Here is a 24,206-nt window from a genome sequence, read left to right as displayed (position 1 = left end):
CCCTCATATCAGAAAGAAAACAGAAGGATCACTCACATACCTGGGCCCACCAGACACGGTTAGGAGGAGAAAGAGACAGCAATGTGGGAGAGGCACGTGACAGCAGGGGATTTGATCAGCAAGAGAGAGCTACCCAAGATGTCATCACTGGCTTTACATGGCCTGCTGCAGACAAAGCACCCCAGGACTGAGCAGGACCTACATGTGCTCCGACTTCTCCACATCCCAGGCACGCCTCCACTCGCCCCTGGCGTTCCTGTGCCGCGCCAGCCGCTCCAGGTCGATCTGGTCCCGCTCCCTCTTCCAGCGCACATACTCCGAGCGCTCCCGCCCTGCCAGGGCCCAGCTCAGCTCTCCAGGGCTCCTCTGGGCTGGCTTCCCACCATCCTACAGGAGGCAAAAGAGCTTCTTGTTAATAAAGTGTCTGAAACAGCTTTGTGTGGTGTCCTTGCTCTGTCACCACCAGAAATGTTCAGTGACACTGGAGAGCCTGAAGCAAGGTCTTCTTCTCTCTCTGAAGTAATGTGGACATGGAAGGGCTCAGCTTTACCCACAGCCTAAATATCTTAGAGGTCTTTTTCAACCAAAATGATTCTATGAATCCATACTGGTCCCAGGGCTGGTTGACATCACAGTTTTGCAGACTTTTAAAGCATTTCCAACTGTAGCCTTGAGCAACCTGGTCTAGCAGAAGCTGTCCCTTCCCATGGCAGAGGGACTGGACCTAGAGCTTTAAGATCATCCAGTCCCAACCCCACTGCCATGGGCAGGGACACCTTGCACTACACCAGGTTGCTCAAGGCCTCATCCAGCCTGGTCTTCAACACTAGCAGGGATGAGGTCCCCACAACTTCTCTGGGCAACCTGTTCCAGTGTCTCACCACTCTCATAGTAAAGATCTTCCTTAGGTCCAACCTAAATCTATGCTGCTCTAGTTGCAAACCATTGCACCTTGTCCTATCACCACAGGACCTTACCAGTCTGCCCTGGAGGAAGGAGAACTTAAAAGCCCTTCACACCGACAGGGCTGAGGAGGAAAAGAGCCTTCTGTGGCCATCAGGCATCCACAGGAGCCCACTGTGAAGGCTCTTCACTGCCCTTCTAGCCTCTTCGTTTCTCATTCATGAAGGACTAGTTAAGGGCTGCCACTGTTCCAGAATTCAAAGCTTAATGAAAAGACAGTTCCAAGCTGCTGGAGCATGTGAAGGGAGGGGGCAGGTAACCCAGCTGTCAGGTTAATGGATGTGGTGGAACCAGCAGCCAAGTGGCCATGGTGTGCTGTCAAGCAATACAACATAGAGAATAGCCTAGTGCAGAGCTGGGTCCCAGGGTGCTAATTGCCAGTGGATAATTCATCACTTCACACATGTGCCCTTCCACACCAGCCACCCTCACCCCTTCCCCAAACTAGAATTAACTCCCTGGGTTGTGCTGATGATCAAAGCAGAGTAGCAGGGAAGGAGCAACTAAAAGCCCTGTTACCAAGGAGACCCAGCAGCGTGGGCTGGAGTTGGGGTGGCAGTGATTGCTCCGTCATTCCTTAGCTGGCAGGAGCTGAGGGACCCGAGACTGCATCTGCAAGAAGGGAGAGGTGAGGTGCACAGAAAGGCAAGGAACACAAAGACAAAGAAAGGGCTGGGGCACGGACCTGGAGATGCTCCCCCCAGCTTCCAGCCTCACAGTACAGTAAGGGACAGCAGGTCCTGCCGTGATGGATCCTAACGTGCCCAGAAAAGAGCAGCATGCAAGAGCTGAGCAGCACACAGCTCGTGAGAGCAGGTTCCCGCTCCAGAACGGGAGGACAAAGGAAGTACCCTGTGCCCTCACCTTGCCCCTTAGCCAAGGGGAAGGCAAAACTTTGGGCAAGACCAAGACTAATGCCTGCACTTGCTCTGGGGAAATGCAGAGGGAGCTATGGAACTCCAAAAGCAGGGACAGCTGCTCCCTGACCAAGAACTCACCTCAGCTGCAGCCTGGCTGTGGTGAGCTAGACCACAGGCTGCTGTTCTCCCCTTTTCTGCTCTTGAGGGGTTCATATTCAGCTGAAATTAATGTTTCAGAGCCCATCTGTGTCCTCCTAATGAATCCCACTGAGGTGGGGCTATTAAATTTAAGCTCTGTTAATTAAGAGCATCTGCAGGCTGGGGGGGAGCCAGCATGCCCTCCAGGGTTTGCATTAAAGAGTCAGTGGGAAAAGCTGTGCTCTCATTTACCTCCAACCTCCTGGCTACTGCTGCAGGGAGGAGCTGCAGCTAACACTAATCCTGAGCTTCTCAACCCATGAGCAAGTGTTTTGGGGCAAGAAACCAACAAAGGCAGTACTGCCACACGGGTGAGGACCCTACCCTGTAAAATACCCCTCCTGCTGGGCGGGTGTGTGAGAGACTAAAGCTTGTCTCTCCTTGTGTGACTCAACAAAGATAAAATCACTTGCTGCTTGCCCAGACAACAGCTGATATGTGTTGGGCAGAGCCACTGGAACGACTCTTGGAAGGTGCAAAAGATAACATCAACCACTGGACCACAGCTGGCCTCACAACAATGGACCGAGGCCACCTTCGGGAATATGCGTAAGACAAGATCATTTCCAGCCATCAGATACCCCAGGAAGGGAGGATGGTGAGACAATGGATTCACCACCTGTTTCCTGATGTGTAATGACTATGGGGGCATGTAGATGGAGAAGGAGGAGGCAGAGGACACCCCCCCACCTCCATCCAGACCCCTGCCCAAACACACAGGAATGCACAGAAAGATTTCCTGGGGAACGATACCTGGATATTTACCTAAGGATGATTTCCTGGCCCCTGAATTCCTGAGGGACAATGCTTGGACACATACCTAAGGACTAAAAACTGTATAAAAAAACTTGAGCAACTACTGGCTTGGAAGAAGAAAAGCGCAGAAGAAGGACCATGCCGCTGAGAAGGAAGGAAAAGCCCGGGACAGTGCTGCTCCGGAGAAAAGAGGCCGTGGAGCCTGGGAGAAGCAGACTGAACCCTCTCTCCGTGTCCTAAATCACGCCTGCTGCCACTCATGGAGCTGAAGAGGCTGCCCACAGGACCGCATCTCTTCTCCAGCCAAAGCCTCAGCACCCTTTCTCTACAAACCCAGCATCTCCTGCAGCACCTTTCCTCCACGGACTCAAACTGTCTTGTGGGGGGTGAGGGGTGCGGTAATATAATTCCTTTCCTCTTCTCTCTCTCCCTCTCTATTTTCTCCCTCTCCCCTTCTCATTTCCACTTTATTTATGTAATAAATAGTCTAGCTGTTGATATTTTGGCCTCGTTTGTGCCTCTAATTTCACAACACGGGAATATTCAAAAGAACTTGAGTCTCTTTCCCTCTCCAGACCGAGACAGGGTGGCAGGAGCAGCCACCACGAGGTGTGAAAGGCAAGCTCCCCCATTACCTCTTTCCAGCCCTGCTTTGCTTCGGGTCTGTTCTGCTCAGCAAAGCTCCAGATGAGCGGAAATGGCCTGAAATTCTGCCAGGGGAGGTTCAGGTTGGAGTCTGGAACAATCTCTTTCCTGCAGAAGTGGTCAGGGATTGGAACAGGTAGCCCAGAGAGGCAGTGGAGTCACCATCCCTAGAGGTATTCAAGAAATGTGTGGCCATGGCACCTGGGGCCCTGGTTTGATGGCCGTGGTGGTGCTGGGTTGAGGGCTGGACTCGATGATCTTAAGTCTTTTCCAACCCAAACAATTCCATGATTCTATGATGAGAGGGATGAATGGTGGGGACCACATCAGAGCACATTGCTGCTTCCTCTAGGACTGAGGGCACTCTCACTGGTGGAGTGGCAGATCCTACTGGTTTCCTCTTCCAAGACAAGGCTCCCCTCCAAGGGGCACTGGACTCCACTCACCCTTCGGCCGTGCTCATTTTCAAGGCCTCTGTCACTGTCTGATCTCCTCTTCTCTGCTGTTCTCCTCTCCTCTGCCTGCAGGACCACAGACAGGGGAATTATTTCAAGGACTAAGCAAGATCTCCTGGCAAGGGAATCACTTGCTGACCCTGTACCCACCAGGAAATGTCAAACTGCCCATGAAAGGTCAGCAAAAGAGAGAAGATTGTTTTCTGGGGCCCTGAATCAAACTGACACTGAGATAAAAGAAGTCGGAACGCAAGGGATGCATGAGAAAAGCATGAAAAAGGGATGTGTTCCCACACATGGGAGTCACCATCCCTGGAGGTGTGGCCATGGCACTTTTCGTGGCCATGGTGGTGTTGGTTGATGGCTGGACTTGATGAGCTTAGAAGTCTTTTTCAACCCAAACGATTCTATGATTCTATGTCCCTCCTCCTCCCAAAACATTGCTCTTCTGCTGGGGTCCATCCCTGCTTCCAGTGGAATTAGCCATGCTGCTACCATGAGTGCATAGACCCCAGGGTACAGGGATGAGGGATCCCCAAATTCCCCTCCCTGCTGAACTGCTCCAGGGCAGGGGTGTGGGGGGAGCATGAGATGATCATGATGCCATTTTGCACAGCCAAGCAAAACCCGAACACAAAAGGCACAGTGGCAGCCAAACTGCCCTGTCAGCTCTTCCAGAAAGCATGGGTGCTGAGGTCCAACCCTGGCTGAGAACAGGGGATTTGTTCCAGTCGTTACCACCCCCAGCATTCCAGGGCTGGATGGGGGAAACTCAGGATACTGGTCTCAATACAGAATCCTCCAATCCCAGCATGGTGGGAGGTGGAAAGGACCTCTAGAAACCATTCAGGGCACCCACAGCATCTTGCCCAGCAGCACAATGGCCGGGGGGATTGGAAGCTCTCCAGAGAAGGAGACTCCACAGCCTCCAGGCCTCCAGCACCCTTACACCAAACAAGTTTCTCCTCTTGTTCAGATGGAACCTCCTGGGGTCCAGTTTGTGCCCAGTGCTGCTCCTCGTCCTGTCCCTGGGCACCACTGACAAAAGCCTGGCCTCAGCATCTTGCCCCTCCACAGCCCCTTAGCTCTTGCTGAGCATTGCTCAGCTCCCCTCTAGGGCTGCTCTTCTCCAGGCTCTCAGCCCCAAGGCTCTCAGCCTTTGTTCCTCACAGAGATGCGCCAATCCCAGCATCTTCAGAGCCTCTACTGGACTCCCTCCAGCAGTTTCCTGTCTCTCTTTGACTGGGGAGCCCAGAACTAGACCCAGGACTCCAACTGTGGTCTCCCTTGGGCAGAGTAGAAAGGGAGGAGAACCTTCCACGACCCACTGGACACACTCTTCTTCATGACCTCCAGGAGACCTTTGGTCTTTTTGGCCATGAGAGCACATTGCTGGCTCATAGTGACCCTGTTGTTCACCAGCACTCCCAGATCCATCTCTGCTTCCTATGAAGCTGGTGTAACTCCAGTTCAGGCAGAAGGCTTGTGTAAAGACATCCTTGGAGATGAGAAGGAAGATATACCTGTAGGATTTTGCAGGGAAAAATTGGAACAAAACGCAAAGGGATCTGTGATCAGAAAATCCATCCCTCAATACATCTCAGCTGCTGCAGAATGGACTAGGAGATGGTGAAAGACGATCCTGGGTGTTTATTTCAAAAGGATATTGTGGTAGGTAACCAAAAATGTTCCATCCAGGCTCAAAGTCAACTTCTCCTGCAGCCCTATCTGTAGAACCTGCCATGAGGAACCTAACAAGTCCCTGCAGTCCCCCTCTCTTGCATTGTAGAGGTTAGACCCACAGGAAGCTGGAAAGTTTGCTTATTTGAGGAGGCTGGCTGGGGAATGAGGAGCAGATGGATATTTAGCCTTTAGAGCAGCTGTAAAGGAAACTCACCAGTTTAGAGAAAGCATGAAGGAACCAGCTGCAGCCAGAGCTGGAGCCCCTCAATCCCTAAGGGAAGCCTCGGGTGTGAATAGAGACGGGAGGGAAGAAGCACAGATTGCTTTGGAAATGCCAAAGACATTTCATAACTGGGTTCAGTTTTGGGGCCCTCACTCCAAGGAGGAGGTTTTGGTGCTGGAGTGAGTTCAGAGAAGGGCAACAAAGCTGAAGAAGGGTCTGGAGAACAGGGCTGGTGCAGAGCAGCTGAGGGACCTGGGTTTGTTCAGCCTGGAGTAAAGGATGCTGAGGGGAGACCTCATGGCTCTCTACAACTCCCTGAAAGGAGGCTGGAGCCAGGTGGCTGTTGGTGTCTTGTCAGACGAGAGAAAATGGCCTAAAGCTGCCTCAGGAGAGGTTTAGTTTGCACATTAGAAGAAACTTCACTGAAAATTCCTCTGACAGTGGACCAGGCTTCCCAGGGGGGTGGTTGAATCCCTATCCCTGGTGATATTTAAAAGCTGCAGAGATGTAGTGCTGAGGACTGTGGTTTAGCCTTGGTACAGCCAAAGAATGGTTGGTCTTAATGACCTTGAAGGCTTTTTCCATCCAAAATGATTCTGTGGTTCTATAGCTGCTGGGAAGCTGGGCCAGGGAGCTGCACAGGTGTGTTCATTGCTTCACCTGAGTCTGCACATTTCAGATGCAAGCTGATGTGAGGAACAGCTCAGCCTGGACCCTTCACAATGCCCAAGCGTGTCCCTGAAAGAGAGGAAGCAGAAAGCATGCAGAGCCTGAGCCAGGCTACAGGGGGTGGCACTGCCCTGCCTGTCTGCAGCCCAGCACAGCTTGTCCTCAGCCCTGGCTCTGCCAAGGAGCAGCCCAGAGCCAGGAAATGTGCTGGGCAGGCCTGGCTGAGGGACCTTGAAGAAGAGGCAGCTCCTATGTGGCTGGGACCTGCAGCCCTGAGGCTCTGCTGCTTTGGGCACGTCACAAATGGTTGTGTCACAGAGACACTGCACAACTCTCATCCTTTCACAGCCCTCGCTCAGAGCCAGGCTGCCTTTCCCCTTACTCTGGTGCTATTTTTACTCCTCAAAGGGCACTGTGGAAAAAAGGACCCAAACAATCTTGTCCTTCCCCAGAAGGACAGCAGGTCTGAGCTGTGCAGACAAGGGTAGGCTTGGGAGGAGAAGATATGGCTCCAGGGAGAGCTTAGAGCAGCCCTGGGGGAAGGGCTGGGGAGCTGGAGAGGGCCCTTTGACAAGGGCTTGTAGTGACTGGATGAGGGGTGATGGCTTTGAACTGTAGGAGGGGAGATTGAGACTGGAGGTGAGGAAGAAATTCTTGACGGTGAAGGTGGTGAGTTTCTGGCACAGGTTGCCCAGGGGGGCTGCAGCTGCCTCCTCCCTGGAGGTGTTCCAGGCCAGGCTAGATGAGGCCTTGAGCAGCCTAGGCTGGTGGGAGGTGTCCCTGCCCATGGCAGGGGGTTGGAGCCGGCTGAGCTTTGAGGTCCCTTACAACTCGGGCCGTGCTTGTGCACTGGCTGGGGAGCAGAGCGATGCCTGCTGCGCGCTGCCCTGCGCCGTCAGCCTGCTGCGACACACACCCAGGCCATCAGGAAGCAGAACGCTGCTCTGCCCTTCCTCCTCCCCGCCCCCAGAATGATGAAATACGACGAAGTCATTATCAGCTCAGAGTTCAACTGTTCCTGCACAGCAGGGGACAGATGTGGGGAGGGACAAAACCCTCAAGGAAGCAGAGAAGATGACGTTGGTTTATCCTGAGATTTATGCCAGGATTTCTCCATTTCCCAGCCTCAGAACGGTCTGGGGTGGGGCAGAGCCTGTTCCTAATCAGGATCCAGCTCTGGGATCCCAACTGCGTTCCAACACTGTGTTTGTCTCGCTCCCAGCACACACACACACAGAACTAAGGCTCCTGATGCCATTATGCAGCACTATGTTAAGCACTGTTTTGAGCTTCTCCAGCCCAAAAGCTTTCACAAGCTTCCACGTCTCTGAGCTACTTCACTGTCACCTTATTTTGAAAGTGCCTGCAATCATTAAACTAACTTTTTGGTGCCCACTTCTCCAGGCACATGGAGGCACCAGAAGTGACATTTCTTTTGCAGGAGGAGTTTTGTAAAAGCTCAGAGCTGGTTCTCCAGTGCTCAGCTCTCCCCCAGGCAGGATTTTGGAAACTAGTACGCAAGAAGATTTTTTTTTTCTAATTCTTTTTTGAAAAATCTGCCTATGAATTTCACTGTTTGAAGTGGCTTAAGGCTTTTCAGCCCCCCTTTCTGACTCTCCAAAAGCAAGTGTTTCTCTGCCCTGGGTTTGGTTCCTCTCCCATGCAAGCACAGGAGTCAGACTCATCTGTCTAAGTCCCTGAAAGCAGCTTTTGTGTCTCTTGATTACAGTCACTGCTGCTCCACCACCCTGGGAAACTCTGTTAATAGAAGGACAATTTAAAAGCCCTGAAGCCCTATCAACAGTCCATTTAAAAGATGATTTGTAATCTGCTAATTAACCATTGTGCTCACTGGTCCTGGTCTGCCTGCTCCCAGCTCTTAGGTGTTAATGATCCTGAAACACTGCCAGGGTGGCTTTCAAAGGAAACGTGCTAAACATTAAGCATTATCTCCAGCCCTGATGCAGATTTAGGGGCTGCCAGGCAAAGGTGGGAAGGGAGGTCCCACATGTGGCACCTGAAGCCAGCAGCAGCACTGGAGGCCATGAAGTTGCAAGGAGCCAGGATAACTTGGTTCCCTCAGCCCTCTGTGCTGAGACTAAAAGAGTCCTTCACTGGGAAGGGAAGAAACCAGGTTTCCAGATGACAGGGTAGAGGCACTGGGTCTGTTTCAGAAGAGAAAAATCAGGAGAACAGCCTTTTTTTTTTTGTCCTTGCATTTCCTCTTTGGCAGCCTCTGCTACAGCTGTGTGATGCCAGCTGATGTGCTTTGGGACTGACAGTGTGGTCCTAACTGGAAGCACCAAGGGCAGCAAGAAGGAATATTTTCCCCTCCTCCTCCTTTTTACTGAATTTTATCATGAATGAAAAATAGAGAAAAGAACATGGGATCATGAGGATGCCCATCAACTGTTTTAATTGGATACAATGGGCAAGTGCAGGGAGGAGGAGGCAGGTTGGACAGTAGCCAGTCTACAGGACATCACCAAAGGGAAGTGGTGGATGTGACCCTCTCTTCTAGGCACCGTTTCTGTGGGAGGGAGGACACAAAGAACCCAGAATGAGCAGGAAAGCAGCTGGGGCATGAGGTGAAAAATCCCAGCCATGCTGGGGTAACAGGAGAGGCTGAAAGCTAAGCCTTGAACTGAGGATTTCAGCTCAGGTCCTAACACTCATGTAGTTGGCTCATATCCAGCTTCTCACTCACCAGCCCCCCCAAGTCCTTTTCTGCAGGTCTGCTCTCTTCACCCTCAATCCTGGACTGATACCCAGGATTGCTCTGATCCAGGTGCGAGACCTTGCACTTGGCCTTATTGAACTTCCTGAGGTTCTCTTGAGCCCACTTCTCCAGCCTGTCTTGGTTCCCCCGGATGGCACACATCCCATCCTTCAGCTACATCAGGCCCTCCCTGTAGTAATCAATTTGTGATGGACATTAAGTTTCTCTTTTGGATTAACAACTAAGTAAAGGATAGAAACCAAAAAGTGGCAAGAAAAGGCCTTTTTCCACAGTAGAATTTTAGCAGAGGAGGGCTACTGGAACATGGGCTGCCCAACATGCTCATAAATGGTCTGGGAAAGGAGATAAAGAGAGGGATGACAGTTTGCTGATGATACTAAATCATCCAGGGCAAAAAAATGTAATTTGCCAGGAAAGAGCTGCAAAAGATCTCTCAACACTGAGTGAGTGCCTGCATCGCAGAATCACAGATAAAGTTCAAGATCAACACTACACAAGAACTCACATGGAGAAAAATGTCCCTTTGACACACATACAGGCAGTAATGAAGCCTGAGCTGCGATTAACTCTCAGGAGTGACATTTTGGTATTGTTGGGACTAGCTCTCTGAACATGTCAGCTCAATTGGTTAGGAAAGATAAGCAAAGAAAATGCAGAAAGTTGTTAGGCAGAAGAATAGAGAAGGAGCTGAAAACGCTGCTGTGTCACTGAGTACGTCCACAAGAGCCCACAGCATAAATACCACAGATGGTTCTGGCCCTCTTGTGTTAAAAGAGTACAGGAAAAACAACAAAGGCACCAATGAGGGCAAGGAGAGTGATCAAAAATACAGAGCTGCTTCCTCCTCAGATGTGTCTAAGTAGTGTCAGTCTCAGTGCTGACGAGGAGGTGGCTGAAGGGAGATGAGAACCAGACCGATCAAATCATTTGTGCCTTGGGCAGGTGAGCAGAGGATGATCTGTGCACTGCTTCCTGTGGGGCAGAAAGCTCAGCTGCAGCTGTCAGGTAGAAAGACTGGAGAAAAAGGGTTGGGAGAGACCTCCAAGATCATCAAGTCCAACACATTCCTTGAACACCTCCTGGCATGGGGACTCCACCACCTCCCTGGGCAGCCTGTTCCAGTTCCTGACCACTCTTGCAGGAAAGAAATTGTTCCTAATATCCAACCTAACCCTCCCCTGGCACAATTTCAGGCCATTTCTTCTTTTGTATCACCTGATACTAGGGAGAAGAGACCGATGGGTTGCCCAGAGAAGTTGTGGATACCTGGAAGTGTTTAAGATCAAGCTGGAATGGGACCTTTAGCAACCTGGTCTAGCAGGAGGTGTCCCTGCCCATGTCAGGGGGCTTGGAACTAGGTGATCTTTAAGGTCCCTTCCAATTCAAGCCATTCTATAATGATTCTATGATTCATTAACTAGGAATGGAACAGGGCCTAGGGAAGTCATTGGGAACAAGAGCACCTCCTGAGCTCAGATGGACTCTGAAACATATCCAGCTAGGGACAGCTATTGGAAACTAGAGCCTCACTTTTTTATCTTTTTCTGCATGATAAGAGGGACAAAGAACAACAAATTCTCCCGTGAAACCCATTTTGAAACCAAGATCATTATCATGCTCTTCCAGCCTCCCCATTTCCCTGCTGTTGGAGGTGAGCTCCAAGACATTCCCTAGGCTTGCTCCCTGCACGTGATCCCTGGAAGCACCCTACCTTCCAGGGAGCAGCAAGCACCCATTCTGTTCCCTGTGAGCTTCCAAGATGTTGGGGGTGGGATGGTTCGAAGCGAAAACAAGGGACAAGCTCTCTGTGCCAACAAGAAGCATGACACCGTCGCTAAATGGGTCTTGCCAGTGATGTTAGTCACAGGCTGCTGTTGAGCCAGGCTCCTGTGCAGACAGAAGATGATCAAGCAAAACTGATCTTCCTTTAAGGCCTGAAGTCGTGCTGAGGGCATATGCTGCTCCTCAGCAGGGTTATTTGCTAGCTAGAGTTACATGAAGTCACTGTCACTTTCCTGTGCTCCTGTTTGGCCCAGAACAAGGTGTCAAAGTGACATGCGTTGAACATGGCACACGAAGGCACCAAATGCCTCTGCACAATCCTTCTCCCTGTGGAGCTCAGCTCCAGCATGTGCTCATCCAGCACCAAGCAGCCCTCCCCCCCGGCCTACTGGTGTTAGAGGAGGTCCTGAGCTTCAGCCCTACCCTGTACCAATGGAGCAGTGGGGTTTGTGTTAAAGGGAAAGTAAAAGGGAAGACTTGAAATGAACTTTGGTATCTGAGGAGGAGCAGCATTCAGCTGTTTGCATTCCTGGGGATTACCAGGATTGCCTTCCAGCCCAAGCTGGGTGAAGGAGACCACTGGGGTTCTGCACAGTTGAGAAATGGAGGATTGGCACAGCCTATGTGAGCTCCTTGCACTGCTCCATGAGGGTAATTTTATTCACTGAGAATTGCTTTCTGAAATGAATGGTGGCACAGTGGGAGCTGGAAGTAGCAGGAGCAAGGCCCAAGCTGCTGAGTCACCAAAATTTACTTTGCATCCTCTGTGCCAGCCTATGATTCAAAGCATCAGATCTTCAGTGTTTCATAAAGAAAGGTGCAGGCAAATATGGTCCTCAGCCAGCTTGGCTGGGGGCTTGCCCTCAGACACACTGAATCTACCTCCACATGCCTGGAGCCTCAGCCCCAAGTGGACCTTCAGTTCCATGAAAGCACATTGAGAGCAGCCTAATCTAGTTGGAGGTGACCCTGGTGACTGCAGGGAGTTGGGCAAGATGACCTTTGAGGGTCCCTTCCAACCCCATGCAATATGTGAATCAGAGATTTCACCTTTTCCAGGACTGTTAATGCACTTCAGTCAGGGTACAGGATCTGAAGCCAAAATCCAGGCACTCCTCCTGCTGCTCCCTCCTAGCACAGTCCCAGCCTTGATGACCTCAGGGACAGGGACTTAAGCAAGACCAGCAAGAGCAGAAGCAGAAACACTTGCTCTGCATATCACAGGATCACATCTAACAGCCTCAAGGACAGCTCCAGCACGGACATGGCCAGGTTACTCTCATCATGTCCAGGTGTGTTGGTGATGCCTGGGCTGAAACAGGCAACGGCTGTGTGAACCTCTGGGGAAAGGACAGCTACAAGTAGCTCAGGCAGTATATATCACAGAATCCCCCACTCCCAGCATGGTGAGGGTTGGAAGGAACCTCTGGAGTCCATCCAGTCCAACCCTTCTGCTCCAGCAGGGCACCCTCAGCAGCTTGCCCAGCAGCACAATGGCCAGGGGGGGCTGGAAGCTCTCCAGAGAAGGAGACTCCACAACCTCTCTGGGCAGCCTGCTCCAGGCCTCCAGCACCCTCACACCAAACAAGTTTCTGCTCATCTTCAGGTGGAACCTCCTGGGGTCCAGTTTGTGCCCAGTGCCCAATGTCCTGTCCCTGGGCACCAATGACAAGAGTCTGGCTCCAGCCTCTTGCCCCCCACAGCCCCTTAGCTCTTGCTGAGCACTGCTCAGATCCCCTCTGGGGCTGCTCTTTTCCAGGCTCTCAGCCTTTGCTCCTCACAGAGATTCTCCAGGCCCCTCAGCATCTTCAGAGCCTCCACTGGACTCTCCAGTCCTTGAGCTGGGGAGCTCCAGAATACTCCAGAGGTTTATGGCATTCAAAAAACCTCTTGGTAACCAAGAGAAAGGTGCATAGGGGTTTCCAGTGCCTAGGTAAACCCTGGGGAGGAGGAGGAAGAGAAGCTGAAGTCTAATGTGGGCAGATGGTTGGCTGCAGTCTCAGAGAGGGTGCTGCATTGGCCTCCCAGCATTCCTGGGTGCGTTTGGCAGCTATGCCAAGTGTTATTTTCCTTCACAGTCCTTGCTGACCCCATCTGCTGCAGGCATTCTTACTTATCTCTGCAAACTCTCCACTAGAAAACATCACAAGGCTCCATGTGTGAGAGGAGGAAGGGATTTGAGGAGAAGTATTTCAAGTATGTTTGAAAGATTAACAAAGTTCAGCCAGCTACCAGTAGGTTATGGCCAGGCATGGCAGGGCTTGGGTTCAGAAGCAGATACTGCCCAGCTCTGTGAACTTTGAAGTCATGTAGTGAGTGAAGAGGACACTGCTCTAGACCTACTCTGCTGTATGGCCTCAGAAGAAGCTGGTCAGTGACAGGAGGTGAGATTCATGCCCTATATCTGGCAGTGCTCTCATCCATCCTCCCAAAACAGCATCTGATGTCTTTGAGAAGAGAAGGTTCTGGGGAGACCTCATAGTGGCCTTCCAGTACCTGAAGAGGGCTACAAGAAAGCTGGGGAGGGACTTTAGATAAGGGCTGGGAGTGATAGGATGAGGGGTGATGGTTTTGAGCTGGAAGAGGCGAGATTTAGACTGCAGATTAGAAAGAAATTCTTTCCAGTGGTGAGACACTGGCACAGGTTACCAGGGAGGCTGTGGATGTGCCCTCCCTGAAGGTGTTCAAGGCCAAGCTGGATGGGGCCTTGAGCAGTTTGGTCTAGTGGGAGGTGTCCCTGTCCATGGAAGCAGGGGAGCTGTGTGCATGGAATGAGATGACCTTTAAAGTCCCTTCCAAACCAAACCATTCTGTGATTCTATGATCTTATGGACCCAGTATGTGCTAGAGCCTGCTAGCTTTAGCTGGGCTCACACAGAAGGGACAGGTCTGCAGCCTTTCCTCTTTCACAGTGATAGAGGACAGAGTTTGAAGGTGATAAGCTTCACACCAGCAACATACCGTCTCTTCCAAAGTCCTGTCCTAGCTCCTAACCTGTCTAGATAGCCTTCCTCAAGACAGCAGAACAAACGGCTGTCACTGCTAGGCTGCAGTCCAGTCATCCCCAGTGCACTGACCTTTTCCTTGTTGTCCATGGTGATGGCAATCTGCATCCTCCTGCCCCGGCGGAAAGCCACCAGCTGGTCGGTGTCCTCCTCAGCCAGGTCTGGCGCCCTGCCCGGGCCAGGGAAGCCCTCGGGGCGCTTCTCACTGACGATGCGCTTGCCCTTGGAAGCACAGCGTGAGTTAATGACCCCTCCAGGAGCCCAGAGCACTGCCACCCCAGTCCCCACTCTAGGTGTGTTTGAGCACAGTTTAGCAAGGCTGGGATTTACCCCAGTCAGATGCTCTGCAGCATGAACACTGAGTGATGTTTAATGGCCATTGTGGTCTCAGGCTGATAGTAGGACTCAGTCATCTTGGAGGTCTTGCCCAACCCAAACGATTCTGATTCTGTGTTTTTATTTCAGACAGGCATTGTGTCATTGAATCACAGGCAAAGCTGTCCTCTCACCAAACAACATCTCCCAATAAAATCATAGACTTGTTTCAGCTGGAAGAGACCTTTAGGATCATCATGTCCAACCTTCACCCTAAGGCCACCATGGCCACTAAACCATGCCCCAAAGTGCCGTGTTCACACATCTCTTGGACACCTCCCAGAATGGTGCAACCTTGGCAACCTATTCCGATGCCTGACCAAAGTATGAGGCTGTGGTGGACCAGAAGCCTAGAAGGTAAAAAAGAAGGGAAAAGAGGGTTGTATCCAACCTTGCCCACAGAGCAGTTACTACCCTGAAGTGCATTAACACAAGCCTGGCAGTGTGCCAAGTCCAGGCTGCATGGAGCCTGCAGCAGCCTGGTCTCGTGGGAGGTATCCCTGTCCATGCCAGGGAGGGTGGAACTGGATGATCTTGAAGGTCCTTTGAACCTAAACCTTCTGTGATTCTACGATTCTATGAATTTATCTTCTTCATAGGCAGTGGTGTTCATACCTCTGGACTGATTTATTCAGCAGTGGAATAGCTCAGAAAACTGATCCATCGGCTCCCTGAAGAAGGACACTTTGCCCCTCTCAGATGTCATTTCCAGCTGTCTGGATTTACATCTGGTTCTTATTTCGTTAATGATCTTTGTTGCTGGCTGAGCTCCTGCCGGTGCCCTCAGCCATCGCTTCCACAAAATGAACACAGCTTTTGGGCAAAAGGGCTTGCTTTTGTTCATTCAAAAGTTCCATCGTGTGCCCTTTTATTTTTGCCTTAGAAGCAAATGAGAGACACAGTAAATCAGCTCCATCTTTCTCTCTGAGCTTTTCTTTTCTCTTCATCTGTGTGAGTCCACTGCTCAACTTCAGCAGGGATGAACCAACCTTAGAAGCTCCCCTCTCCAAAGGATGGTCTGTTTTCCTCTCTGTTTCTCCTTGGACTTCCACAGGTACTGGACTCTTGATTTCAAAGGGGGTCAAGATCTCCAAGTAAACTTCAGTCAAACTTGGGAACTCTGCGGCTACAAATTTGCTTTCAAAAGCCAACAGCACATGCTGACCTCTGGAAGTCCTGCAAATGTCAGAGAACTTGCCATGACACATGGTCTTGATGCCTTGCATTAGCCTCACCCTCACTTGGCTCTGCCAGAAATGCAGGTGTCAGCATGGAGGCGGTCATGCTGCAGACAGCCCCCATCAGCAAGACCTTTCGTATCACTTCTCCCGTCTTTGAGCTTCCTCATGCATGATATTTCAGGAGGCACTGGAGCCTTTCCAGCACCAGACCTTCAGTCTCCTGTTTTACTTCTTTCACATCTGTCTCATTTGCAGTCTTACCAGAGACAGGTCTTGAGCTAGTCTGGTACAAATGAGAGGAGGAGTGAGTCTCTGTGCTGCTGTTGATTGTCTGTTCCCCTTTGCCCTGCATGGGCACTCTTCTCCTCTGAGATCCCTCAGTCTGGGAGCCATCTCACTGAGGGTCAGGAGCTCCCAGTGTGGGACAAGCAGTCTAGGAAATCACTGATATTGTTTAATGAAGAAGCAAAGAATCATAGAATTGTCTAAGCTGGAAAAGACCTCTAAGATCATCCAGTCCAACCATGAACACCACCTCCCTGGGCAACCTGTTCCAATGCCTGACCACTCTTGCAGCAAAGGAATTGTTCCTTATCTCCAACCTAAAACTCCCTTGGCACAATTTCAGGCCTTTGCCTCTTGTCCTATCACCTGATGCTAGGGAGAAAAAAAATTACCCCCCTACCTCCTCTCAGGGAGCTGTAGAGAGCAATGAGGTCTCTGCTCAGCCTCCTCTTCTCCAGGCTGAACAACCCAAATTCTCTCAGCTGCTCCTCCCAGGACTTATGCTCCCTCAATGTCCTTCATGGTGTGAGGGGACCAAAACTGACCCCAGGATTTCTCAAACCCTTCTCAGCAACTAAGTGCCACCATGCCAAAGCTGCCACTAGGATGGTTTTGTCTTGATGCATAGGCTCCATGAGGGATGGTGGAGCCCAGAAGGGGCTGGCTTGGGATTTAAACCATGAAGCAGCATTTTCAATTACTTTTTGCCTCTCACACAGGGTTTAATTAAGTCTGCAAATACTGACTGACACTGGCAGCTGCAACAGACACTTGTGTCACTGGGGTTTGCTGCTGCATTGAGGACTCTCTGGGATACAGCAGCAGGGAGAAACGGTGCTGGTTTTACCACAAGACATCACTGCCTCTCTGGGGAGTGATGCAGCTAAAGCTTTCGGAGCTCCCACTTATTTGCATCCCCTTTCTAGGCACAGTGACACAGTTTAGCAAGGCCTGTTGGCGGCCCGGAGGACAACGAGGGTACTGATCTCTCAGAAGGGGGAACTGAATGGAGCTACTGGGAGGTTTAGCAAGGCCTGGGGCTGAATCAGGCATGAGGAGGAAAGTGTGTGGCAGCTGAAGCTGAGGACTGAGGTTGTGCTTAAGGGTTGAGAAATGAGGGAGAAGCAGGAGGAAGCAAATTCTTCCTTCAGAGAGGGGACACGAGGGGACATGCTGAGCTGAAAGCTCCAGGGAGAGGCAGAACAGAACCTCCTTTGTAAGTCAAATGGCTGCAGTGTAGGAGGAATCCTCCTCCTGTCTCACCTTGGCTTTGTTGTCCATGGTAACAGCCAGCTGCATCCTCTTCCCCATCCTGAATGTGAACATATGATCTGCTTCCTCCTCCTCCTCTTCTTCCTCACTGCCAATGCCAAACCCAGGGCTCATAGGACGGGGGCTCACCCATTTCTCACTCACCACCCTTTTGTCCTGGAAAAGGAATGATTCCTGTTAGCAAACCCAGGCCCCTCATCTCCCCACAGCAAGCCCCTTCCCCAAACACACCTGCACAGGAGCAGGAAGCCCAGCTAGGACCAGGCTGGCCTTGCCCCAGGAAGCTTTCTGTGCCTGGCACCGTGCCATGCCAGCCCTGGGGGACAAGGGGCTCCTTGTCTGCTCAGCAGCCAAACCCACAGTGACAGCAGGTCTGGAAAATCCTTTGCACTTACAAATCTGACATTTCAGACTAAAATGCCATAGTTATGGGAAACAAAGGCCATCCTCAGCTCCTTCTGCAGCACTCTGAGTTAGCTTGGGCAAGCCCAAGTCCTGATGGAGATGGCCTTGGAAGCCAAGTGGATGGCTCCTGAGGGTGGTGCTCACCATCAAAAGGGCTGGGCTATCTTGTCCATAGTGTTCAGTCTGGGTAATTGCATCTTTCAGGTCCTGTATGAGAGAAAAATGCGTGCAACAGAGCACCCCTGGAGAGAAGCAAGGGCTGGGGCGTGGGTCAGGAGTAAGCAAAGCTCCAGCCTGGAGCTGACAGCCCAGGAACACTGACTGCATGGAAGGGACTGGCAGAAGGCTTCAACCAGGGCTTCCAGCAGGACAGGCTGGGTGGTTTACCAAGGCCCACGCTGCCAGGAGGGGCAGGCAGGGCTTGTCAGATACAGATTTGGTCCAGCGATGAAGGTGGGACCTGAAGCTTTTGGTCCAGTTGTGGGAAGCTCTGCAGCAACCGAGGGTCACTTTGCCCAGCCTGCAGGCATTCCCAGGGGCATTCCTGGTGTCTCCAACACACACATGATCTGCCTATACATATCTGCAGTGATTCTGACACGTAAGACCCATCCAGAGCCACGTGTGCCTGTCCACACATACATTCACAGAATCACAGAATGGCAGGGTTTGGGAGGGGCCTCTGGAGATCATGGAGTACAACCCTGCTGCCAAGGCAGGGTCACCTAGAGGAGGTCACACAGCAATACATCCAGGTGGACCCTGAAAGCCTCCAGAGATGGAGACTCCACCACCTCTCTGGGCAGCCTGCTCCAGGACTCCCTCACCCTTAAATTAAAGAAGTTCCTCCTTATGCTCAGATGGAACTTCTGTTGTTCCAGTTTGCGCTCACTGCCCCTTGTGCCTTCACTGGGCACCACTGAACAAAGGCTGGTCCCATCCTCCTGGTACCTTCCCTGATCAATGGATCAGCATTGGTCAGATCCTCCCTCTGTTTGCTCTTTTCCAGCCTAAAGCCCCGATTCTCTCAGTCTTTCCTCCTCAGAGAGATGTTCCAGTCCCCTCAGCACCTTTGTAGCTCTCTGCTATGCCCTCTGCAGCAAGTCCCTGTCCTTCCTGAATTGGAAAACCCAGAATTGGACCCACCCAGTACTCCAGATTTGGCCTCAACAGAGCAGAGCAGAGCAGAGGGGAAGGAGAACTTCTTTCAACCTGTTGGCCGCTTCTACTAATTCTAGGTGCTTGGGTACAGGTGCCTGGGCAGGGCTGGAAATTCATCTGCATCCACTCAGATGACTCAGAACACACATCCCTGCAGAGCTGTCACATCTGTTGGCAAGGGCTGAGGAGCTGTGACCTGCATCTGAAGAAGTGCTGCTGTGGAGTCTTTCCTGAAATGTCACTTGGGTGAGGCAGCACTTACATTGTGGGCTTTGGTGATGGTAATAGTGAGCCCATCCTGCTTGGGTCTCCTGGAAGTCACAGCCATGCCCTCCTGCTCAGCTCGCTTTTTATCCTCTTCTATTTCCTGAAAGACAAGGAAATTCTCATCATCAGCCTGTACCTGGATGTCTGCAGATGCTGTATGCAGACACTCATGGGGAAGGGTAAATAAATCCACAGAGGCAGCTCTGGGTTACCACAGTGTCACCCAAACCAGCCCAGACAAGCCAGGCTGGATATCTCCTGCAGGCCTGGGCAGACTCTCTCGGCCAAGACAGGATCAGAAAACCCAGGGGTGTAGCTGGAGAACTCCTCCTAATGCAGAGGGAGAAGCTGCAGCAGCCAGCAGCCTGCTGTAGTCTCTATTTGGCTTTATCTTCTGGGGTTTTTTTCCCTTTTCATGTAATCTCTTTTGGACACATCTGTACTCCATGGAAACACTAAGACCAGCTAGGGAAGAGCTTTAATCCACATCCCTGCCCTGGCATGAAGATAAACTTATCAAAACTCTGCCATGGATCCAAGAGGATAAGCAGGAGGCACTGGGAAGGAGACAAGGGAACAAAGTCAGAAGAACGTGAGGCGAAGGGGAGGGATGGGTGTGATGCAGATGTAGGAAGATCTGGTGAGATTGCACCTTGAGTACTGTGTCCAGTTTTGCCCACTGCGATGTGAGAAGGACACTGAGGGGCTGGAGCAAGTCCAGAGAAAGGCCACAAAGCTGAGGAGGAGCCTGGAAAACAGGCTGGGGAGCAGCAGCTGAGGGACCTGAGGGTTGTTTAGTCTGTAGGAGAGGAGGCTGAGGGGAGACCTCATTGCTTTCTACAGCTCCCTGAGAGAAGATTGGAGCCAGACGAGGGTTGGTCTCTTCTCCCAGGTAAGAAGTGGTAGGACAAGAGGGGAGGTTTAGGTTGGACATTAGGAACTATTTCTTCCCAGAAAGGGCTCTCAGGCATTGGCACAGGCTGCCCAAGGAGGTGGAGGAGTCGCCATCCCTGGAGGTATTCAAAAAACTTTGCAACATTGATTAATGGTCATGGAGGTGCAGGGTAGAAGGTTGGACTTCATCTTAGAGGTCTTTTCCAACCTTTATGATTCTTTGATTCTATGAAGAGGGTAGGGTGAGAGGAGATGCTGCAGCCCGAGCTGCAACGCAGGAGCTGTATCTAATGGCAGAACTCTGCCCACCTGCTCCCAGGGCTTTCTGACATAAGAATGGCATCTGTGTCACAAAGTGGCAGAGTGGACTCTGAGACTGCTTCCCACTGAGCTGGGGACCCCAAAGTGAGCAGGGGTGGGGCAGCCCCTGCAGACTCACCTGGTACCTTCGTATGAGCGCTTCATTCTTCTTCCGCAGAGCCAAGATTTTCTTATCAAGTTCAACATCCTTCTGCTCTTTCTTCCTCAACACTGCATCCTCCATAGCAGCATCCTGATAACAGAAGCAGCACAAACCCTCTCAATCATCCTATCCCCAGTGAGGGGTCTTATCTGTGCGGGTTTAAGAGCCCTGGCCGAGGCTGCTCTCCCAGCACAGGCAGAACTTTCTCAGGTGGAGCAACAGGGCCATTTAAACCACACCTTCTCCTGATGAACAATGGGATCCTGCCAAGGACTGCAGGAGAATTAAATGTGCTTTCCCATTGTCATCCATCAATCAGGTGAGGAGATGGCCTGAGTGGGTAGAAACTCTTCCAGGACCACCTTGCAAGGCTTTAGCTGAACAGAAGCTTCTCTGTGAACAGCAAACTGGCAGCTTTGCTGTTTGCTGAGTGCTGGGGTGTTGGCTGCCTGAGGGTGGGACCAAATTGATGCATGGTCTACAGCACACCCCTTTCATCTCCAAATTCCTTTGAAGGAGGGCTGACAGAGCTGCCAGCTCATGGAGACGTTTGAAATTCCAGCCCAGGTTCTATTTGTGCTCTTCTCTTTCCAGAGGCATGGGGTAGAAAGGACCTGTGGGGCTGCCCACCCTCTCCATGCATTTGTCAGCATTTTGTTGGCATTGCAACACAGCAACACAAGGGGAAAAGGGGTGGGTGGTCTTTCCACTTCCAGCTGGAGACCAGTCACTAGGAGGGAAGTTTTGCTGGTATCCAGCACTTCTCCTCCTCTTTTTTGATGAAGCCATCAATGTATCACTCTAAGCACAATTTTTTTTACATAGAATACAGAGAATAAACCAGGTTGGAAGAGACCTTCAAGATCATCGCGTCCAACCCATCAACCAATCCAACACCACCCAAGCAACTAACCCACGGCACCCAGCACCCCATCAAGTCTTCTCCTGAACACCTCCAGTGACGGCGACTCCACCACCTCCCCAGGCAGCCCATTCCAATGGGCAATCACTCTTGCTGTATAGAACTTTTTCCTAACATCCAGCCTGAACCTCCCCTGGCGCAGCCTGAGATTTTATAGAATCATAGAATTGTTTGGGTTGGAAGAAAACTCAAAGATCATTGAAGTCCAACCGTCAACCTAGCACCACCGTGGACTTTAAACCATGTCCCCAAGTGCCCCCCCAAAAGTCTGTTTCACCTCCCCAGAGGAAGCCATGAAGATGATCAGAGGGCTGGAGCACCTCTCCTATGAGAACACAGTGAGGAAATTTGGGTTGTTCACCCTGAAGAAGGCTACAGGAGAGCTGGGGAGGGACTCTTCACAAGGGCTGGGAGTGACAGGACAAGTGGTGATGGCTTCGAGCTGAAAGTGGGGAGGTTTAAACTGGAGATTAGGAATAAATTCTTTACAGTGAGGGTGGGGAGACACTGGAACAGGTTGTCCAGGGAGGTTGTGGATGTCCCTTCCCTGAAGGTGTTGTAGCCCAGGCTGAATGGGGCCTTGGGCAACCTGGGCTGGTGGGAGGTGTCCCTGCCCATGGCAGGGGGCTGGAACTGAATGATCTTTAAGGTCACTTCCAACACAAACTATTCTACGATTTTAAGAACAGCTGGGGAGCTGAGGAGGAGAGGTGGCCCTGCCCCACACACCCAGGACCACAGAGCAGTGCAGAAGCTCCCAGCAGCATTTGGAGCTCACGCACCAGCCCCAGGGGCTGCCCCATTGTATGCTTCCAGCCAAGTCAGCGTTTGCTCATCGGCTACACACAGCCAGCTGATCACAGGGAGCTGTGCCCTCTCCTCTGCTTCTGGAACAGCCCATGGCTGGAGCTGATGATCAGGATGAAAGGGGGCTGCTGGGTGCCCTCCCCAGAGAAAAGCTCTCCCAGGGAGCCACGGTGCCCGTGTGTCACAGCCATGAGAGAGTTATAAATGGCTTTGGCAGAGCAAACCTGCCATGGCTTCGAATCCCAAAGCAGCCCGGCCTCAGCCTGCTGGCCAGCAAGGCAGAGCAAGGGAGGACAAGGAGAGGCTTCTTGCTATCACAAATACAAATGTCACCAAAGGAGGGGTAGAAAGTGAGCAGTTTCATGCCTCAGGTCTGTGACGACATCTGGCTCAGCCATGCTCCCTCTCCTGGGTGGGACACGCACAGCTCACAGGGGCTCTGGGGACGCCTCTCTCAGGCACTCCGGGATGTGTTTTCCCACATAGTTCCACCATCTCCTGCTTCTGCAGGAGCCAGGGAGCTTGGAGGCAGCAGGGATGGGAAAGCGAGGAAGGCAGGAGGTGGGGGGTAGGGTAGCAGGGCCCTTAGCTAACCCTCTCCTGCGTAGGCAAACCCATCTGCTCCCCGTAAGGAATATCCTCCGGCGCGGCAGCTGCAGCCGAAAGCCTTAGCTGGGACAGCCGACATCCAGCACTGCCTGGCTCTCTGTCAGCCACCCTGGTCTCCCACCCTCCTGGGAGGCACACTGTCCTCAGCCAGGCACCACAGCCTGCCACAGCCATGGACATGCAAACCCTGGCACCCAAAAGCCACCCCCCGCCGGTGCAGCTTCTGTTTGCTCCCCGTGCCTGCCAGCAGCCGGGCGAGGAAGGGAAAACAACAAAGCAACAACCACCAAAAGGCCACCCTAAAGGAGACGACTGCAAGCCCTTCGGTGGGGGACCCCAGCAGCCCACGCCCCTCCCAGGCCCCAGGCAGGCAGCACTCACAGCTCGGTGCATGTTGGACATCGGCGGCAGCGCCCGGCGGATTCCAGAGCAGAGCTAAAAGAGGAGAGCCATCAGACGGCCTCCCAGCACTGGTTGCACAGCCTACAAGATCATGTTTTGATTACAAAAGCCTCGTCTGGGCTCCCAGCCAAGAGCACTGGCTGCCTAATATACTAAGCACAGAGAGGGCTTGGAGAGCCTGTGTCCTCCTCTCCAACCTCAGTCTCTTTTTAAAAGAAACACTCCCCCTTCCCCCCCGCCTGCCCCCCCCCATTCCCCCCCCCCCCCCCCCCCCCCCCCCCCCCATTCCCCGGCTCCTTTTGACTTCCTGATGCCACCAGCCCTGGTTCAAAGTGGAGAAAAGCCAGGCGAGCAGTGCTATATGGGGAAGAGAAGCAGCTCAACTTCACTTTGTGGCCATTCATGGGGTCTCAGAATCATAGAATTGTTTTGGTTGGAAAAGCTCCCCAAGATCTTCAGGTTGTGTTGTTTGTGACGTGTGGTTAGCTGCATGTCTGCCAGGGTCACAAATTCACAGAATCACAGAGCAGTAGGGGTTGGAAGCCACCTCTGCAGCTCAAGGGCAACATCCCTGACAAGGCAGTGTCTCTCAGCAGGTTGCAAAGGGTGCATCCGGGTGGGCTTTGAATGTCTCCAGAGATGGAGACACCACCTGTCTGGGCAGCCTGTTACAATGCTGTTCCTCCTCATGTTTAGATGGAACTTTTTATGTACGAGTTTCTGTTCATTACCTCCCATCTTCTTGACACCCACCCTCTAAGTATTAACCAGCATTGATGAGATCCTCTCTGTCTTTTCTCCAGGCCAAAAGCCCCAAGACCCTCAGCCTTTCTTTGTAAGAGAGATGTTTGGTTCCCCTCATCATCTTCATAGCCCTCTGCTGCACCATCTCAAGCAGTTCCCTGTCCTTCTTGAACTGGGAAGCCAGAACTGGACCCAGGACTCCAGCTTTGGCCTCACCAGGACAGAGTAAAGGAGGAGGAGAACCTCCCTCACCTGCTGGCCACACTCTTCTTGTTGCACCCCAGGAAGCCAATGGCCTTCTTGGCCTCTGCTGCAGTGAGCACCACCAGCAGGCTCCACGATCTGCGCGCTCATTCCCACTGTTGAGTCTGGGGCTGGGAGGGCAGCGAGTCCAGAATGTCTCCTGAGTGTGAGCTGAGCATGAGCCTCCGTGGCAAAAC

General features: G+C 52.0%; 1 protein-coding gene across 1 annotated transcript in view; it reads right to left on the bottom strand.

Moving 5' to 3' along the window:
- CCDC9B (coiled-coil domain containing 9B) overlaps positions 1-23,050 on the bottom strand; it is a 43,479-nt gene extending 20,429 nt beyond the window's left edge. Inside the window, exons 1-8 of the mRNA XM_054171669.1 lie at positions 23,002-23,050; positions 20,259-20,372; positions 18,921-19,025; positions 17,642-17,704; positions 17,084-17,248; positions 14,052-14,201; positions 3,869-3,943; positions 203-387 (exon numbers count right to left, since the gene is read on the bottom strand). Of these exons, the coding sequence (XP_054027644.1) occupies positions 203-387; positions 3,869-3,943; positions 14,052-14,201; positions 17,084-17,248; positions 17,642-17,704; positions 18,921-19,025; positions 20,259-20,372; positions 23,002-23,022 (878 nt within the window). The 5' untranslated portion in view covers positions 23,023-23,050. The remainder of the gene's footprint in view (positions 1-202; positions 388-3,868; positions 3,944-14,051; positions 14,202-17,083; positions 17,249-17,641; positions 17,705-18,920; positions 19,026-20,258; positions 20,373-23,001) is intronic.
- Positions 23,051-24,206: the final 1,156 nt, after the last annotated feature.

The sequence above is a fragment of the Dryobates pubescens genome, chromosome 22 (assembly GCF_014839835.1).
Source record: "Dryobates pubescens isolate bDryPub1 chromosome 22, bDryPub1.pri, whole genome shotgun sequence".
NCBI classification, from domain to species: Eukaryota; Metazoa; Chordata; class Aves; order Piciformes; family Picidae; genus Dryobates; species Dryobates pubescens.
The sequence above is the reverse complement of the archived record's forward strand: the minus strand, read 5'-3'. Positions and strand labels throughout refer to the sequence as shown.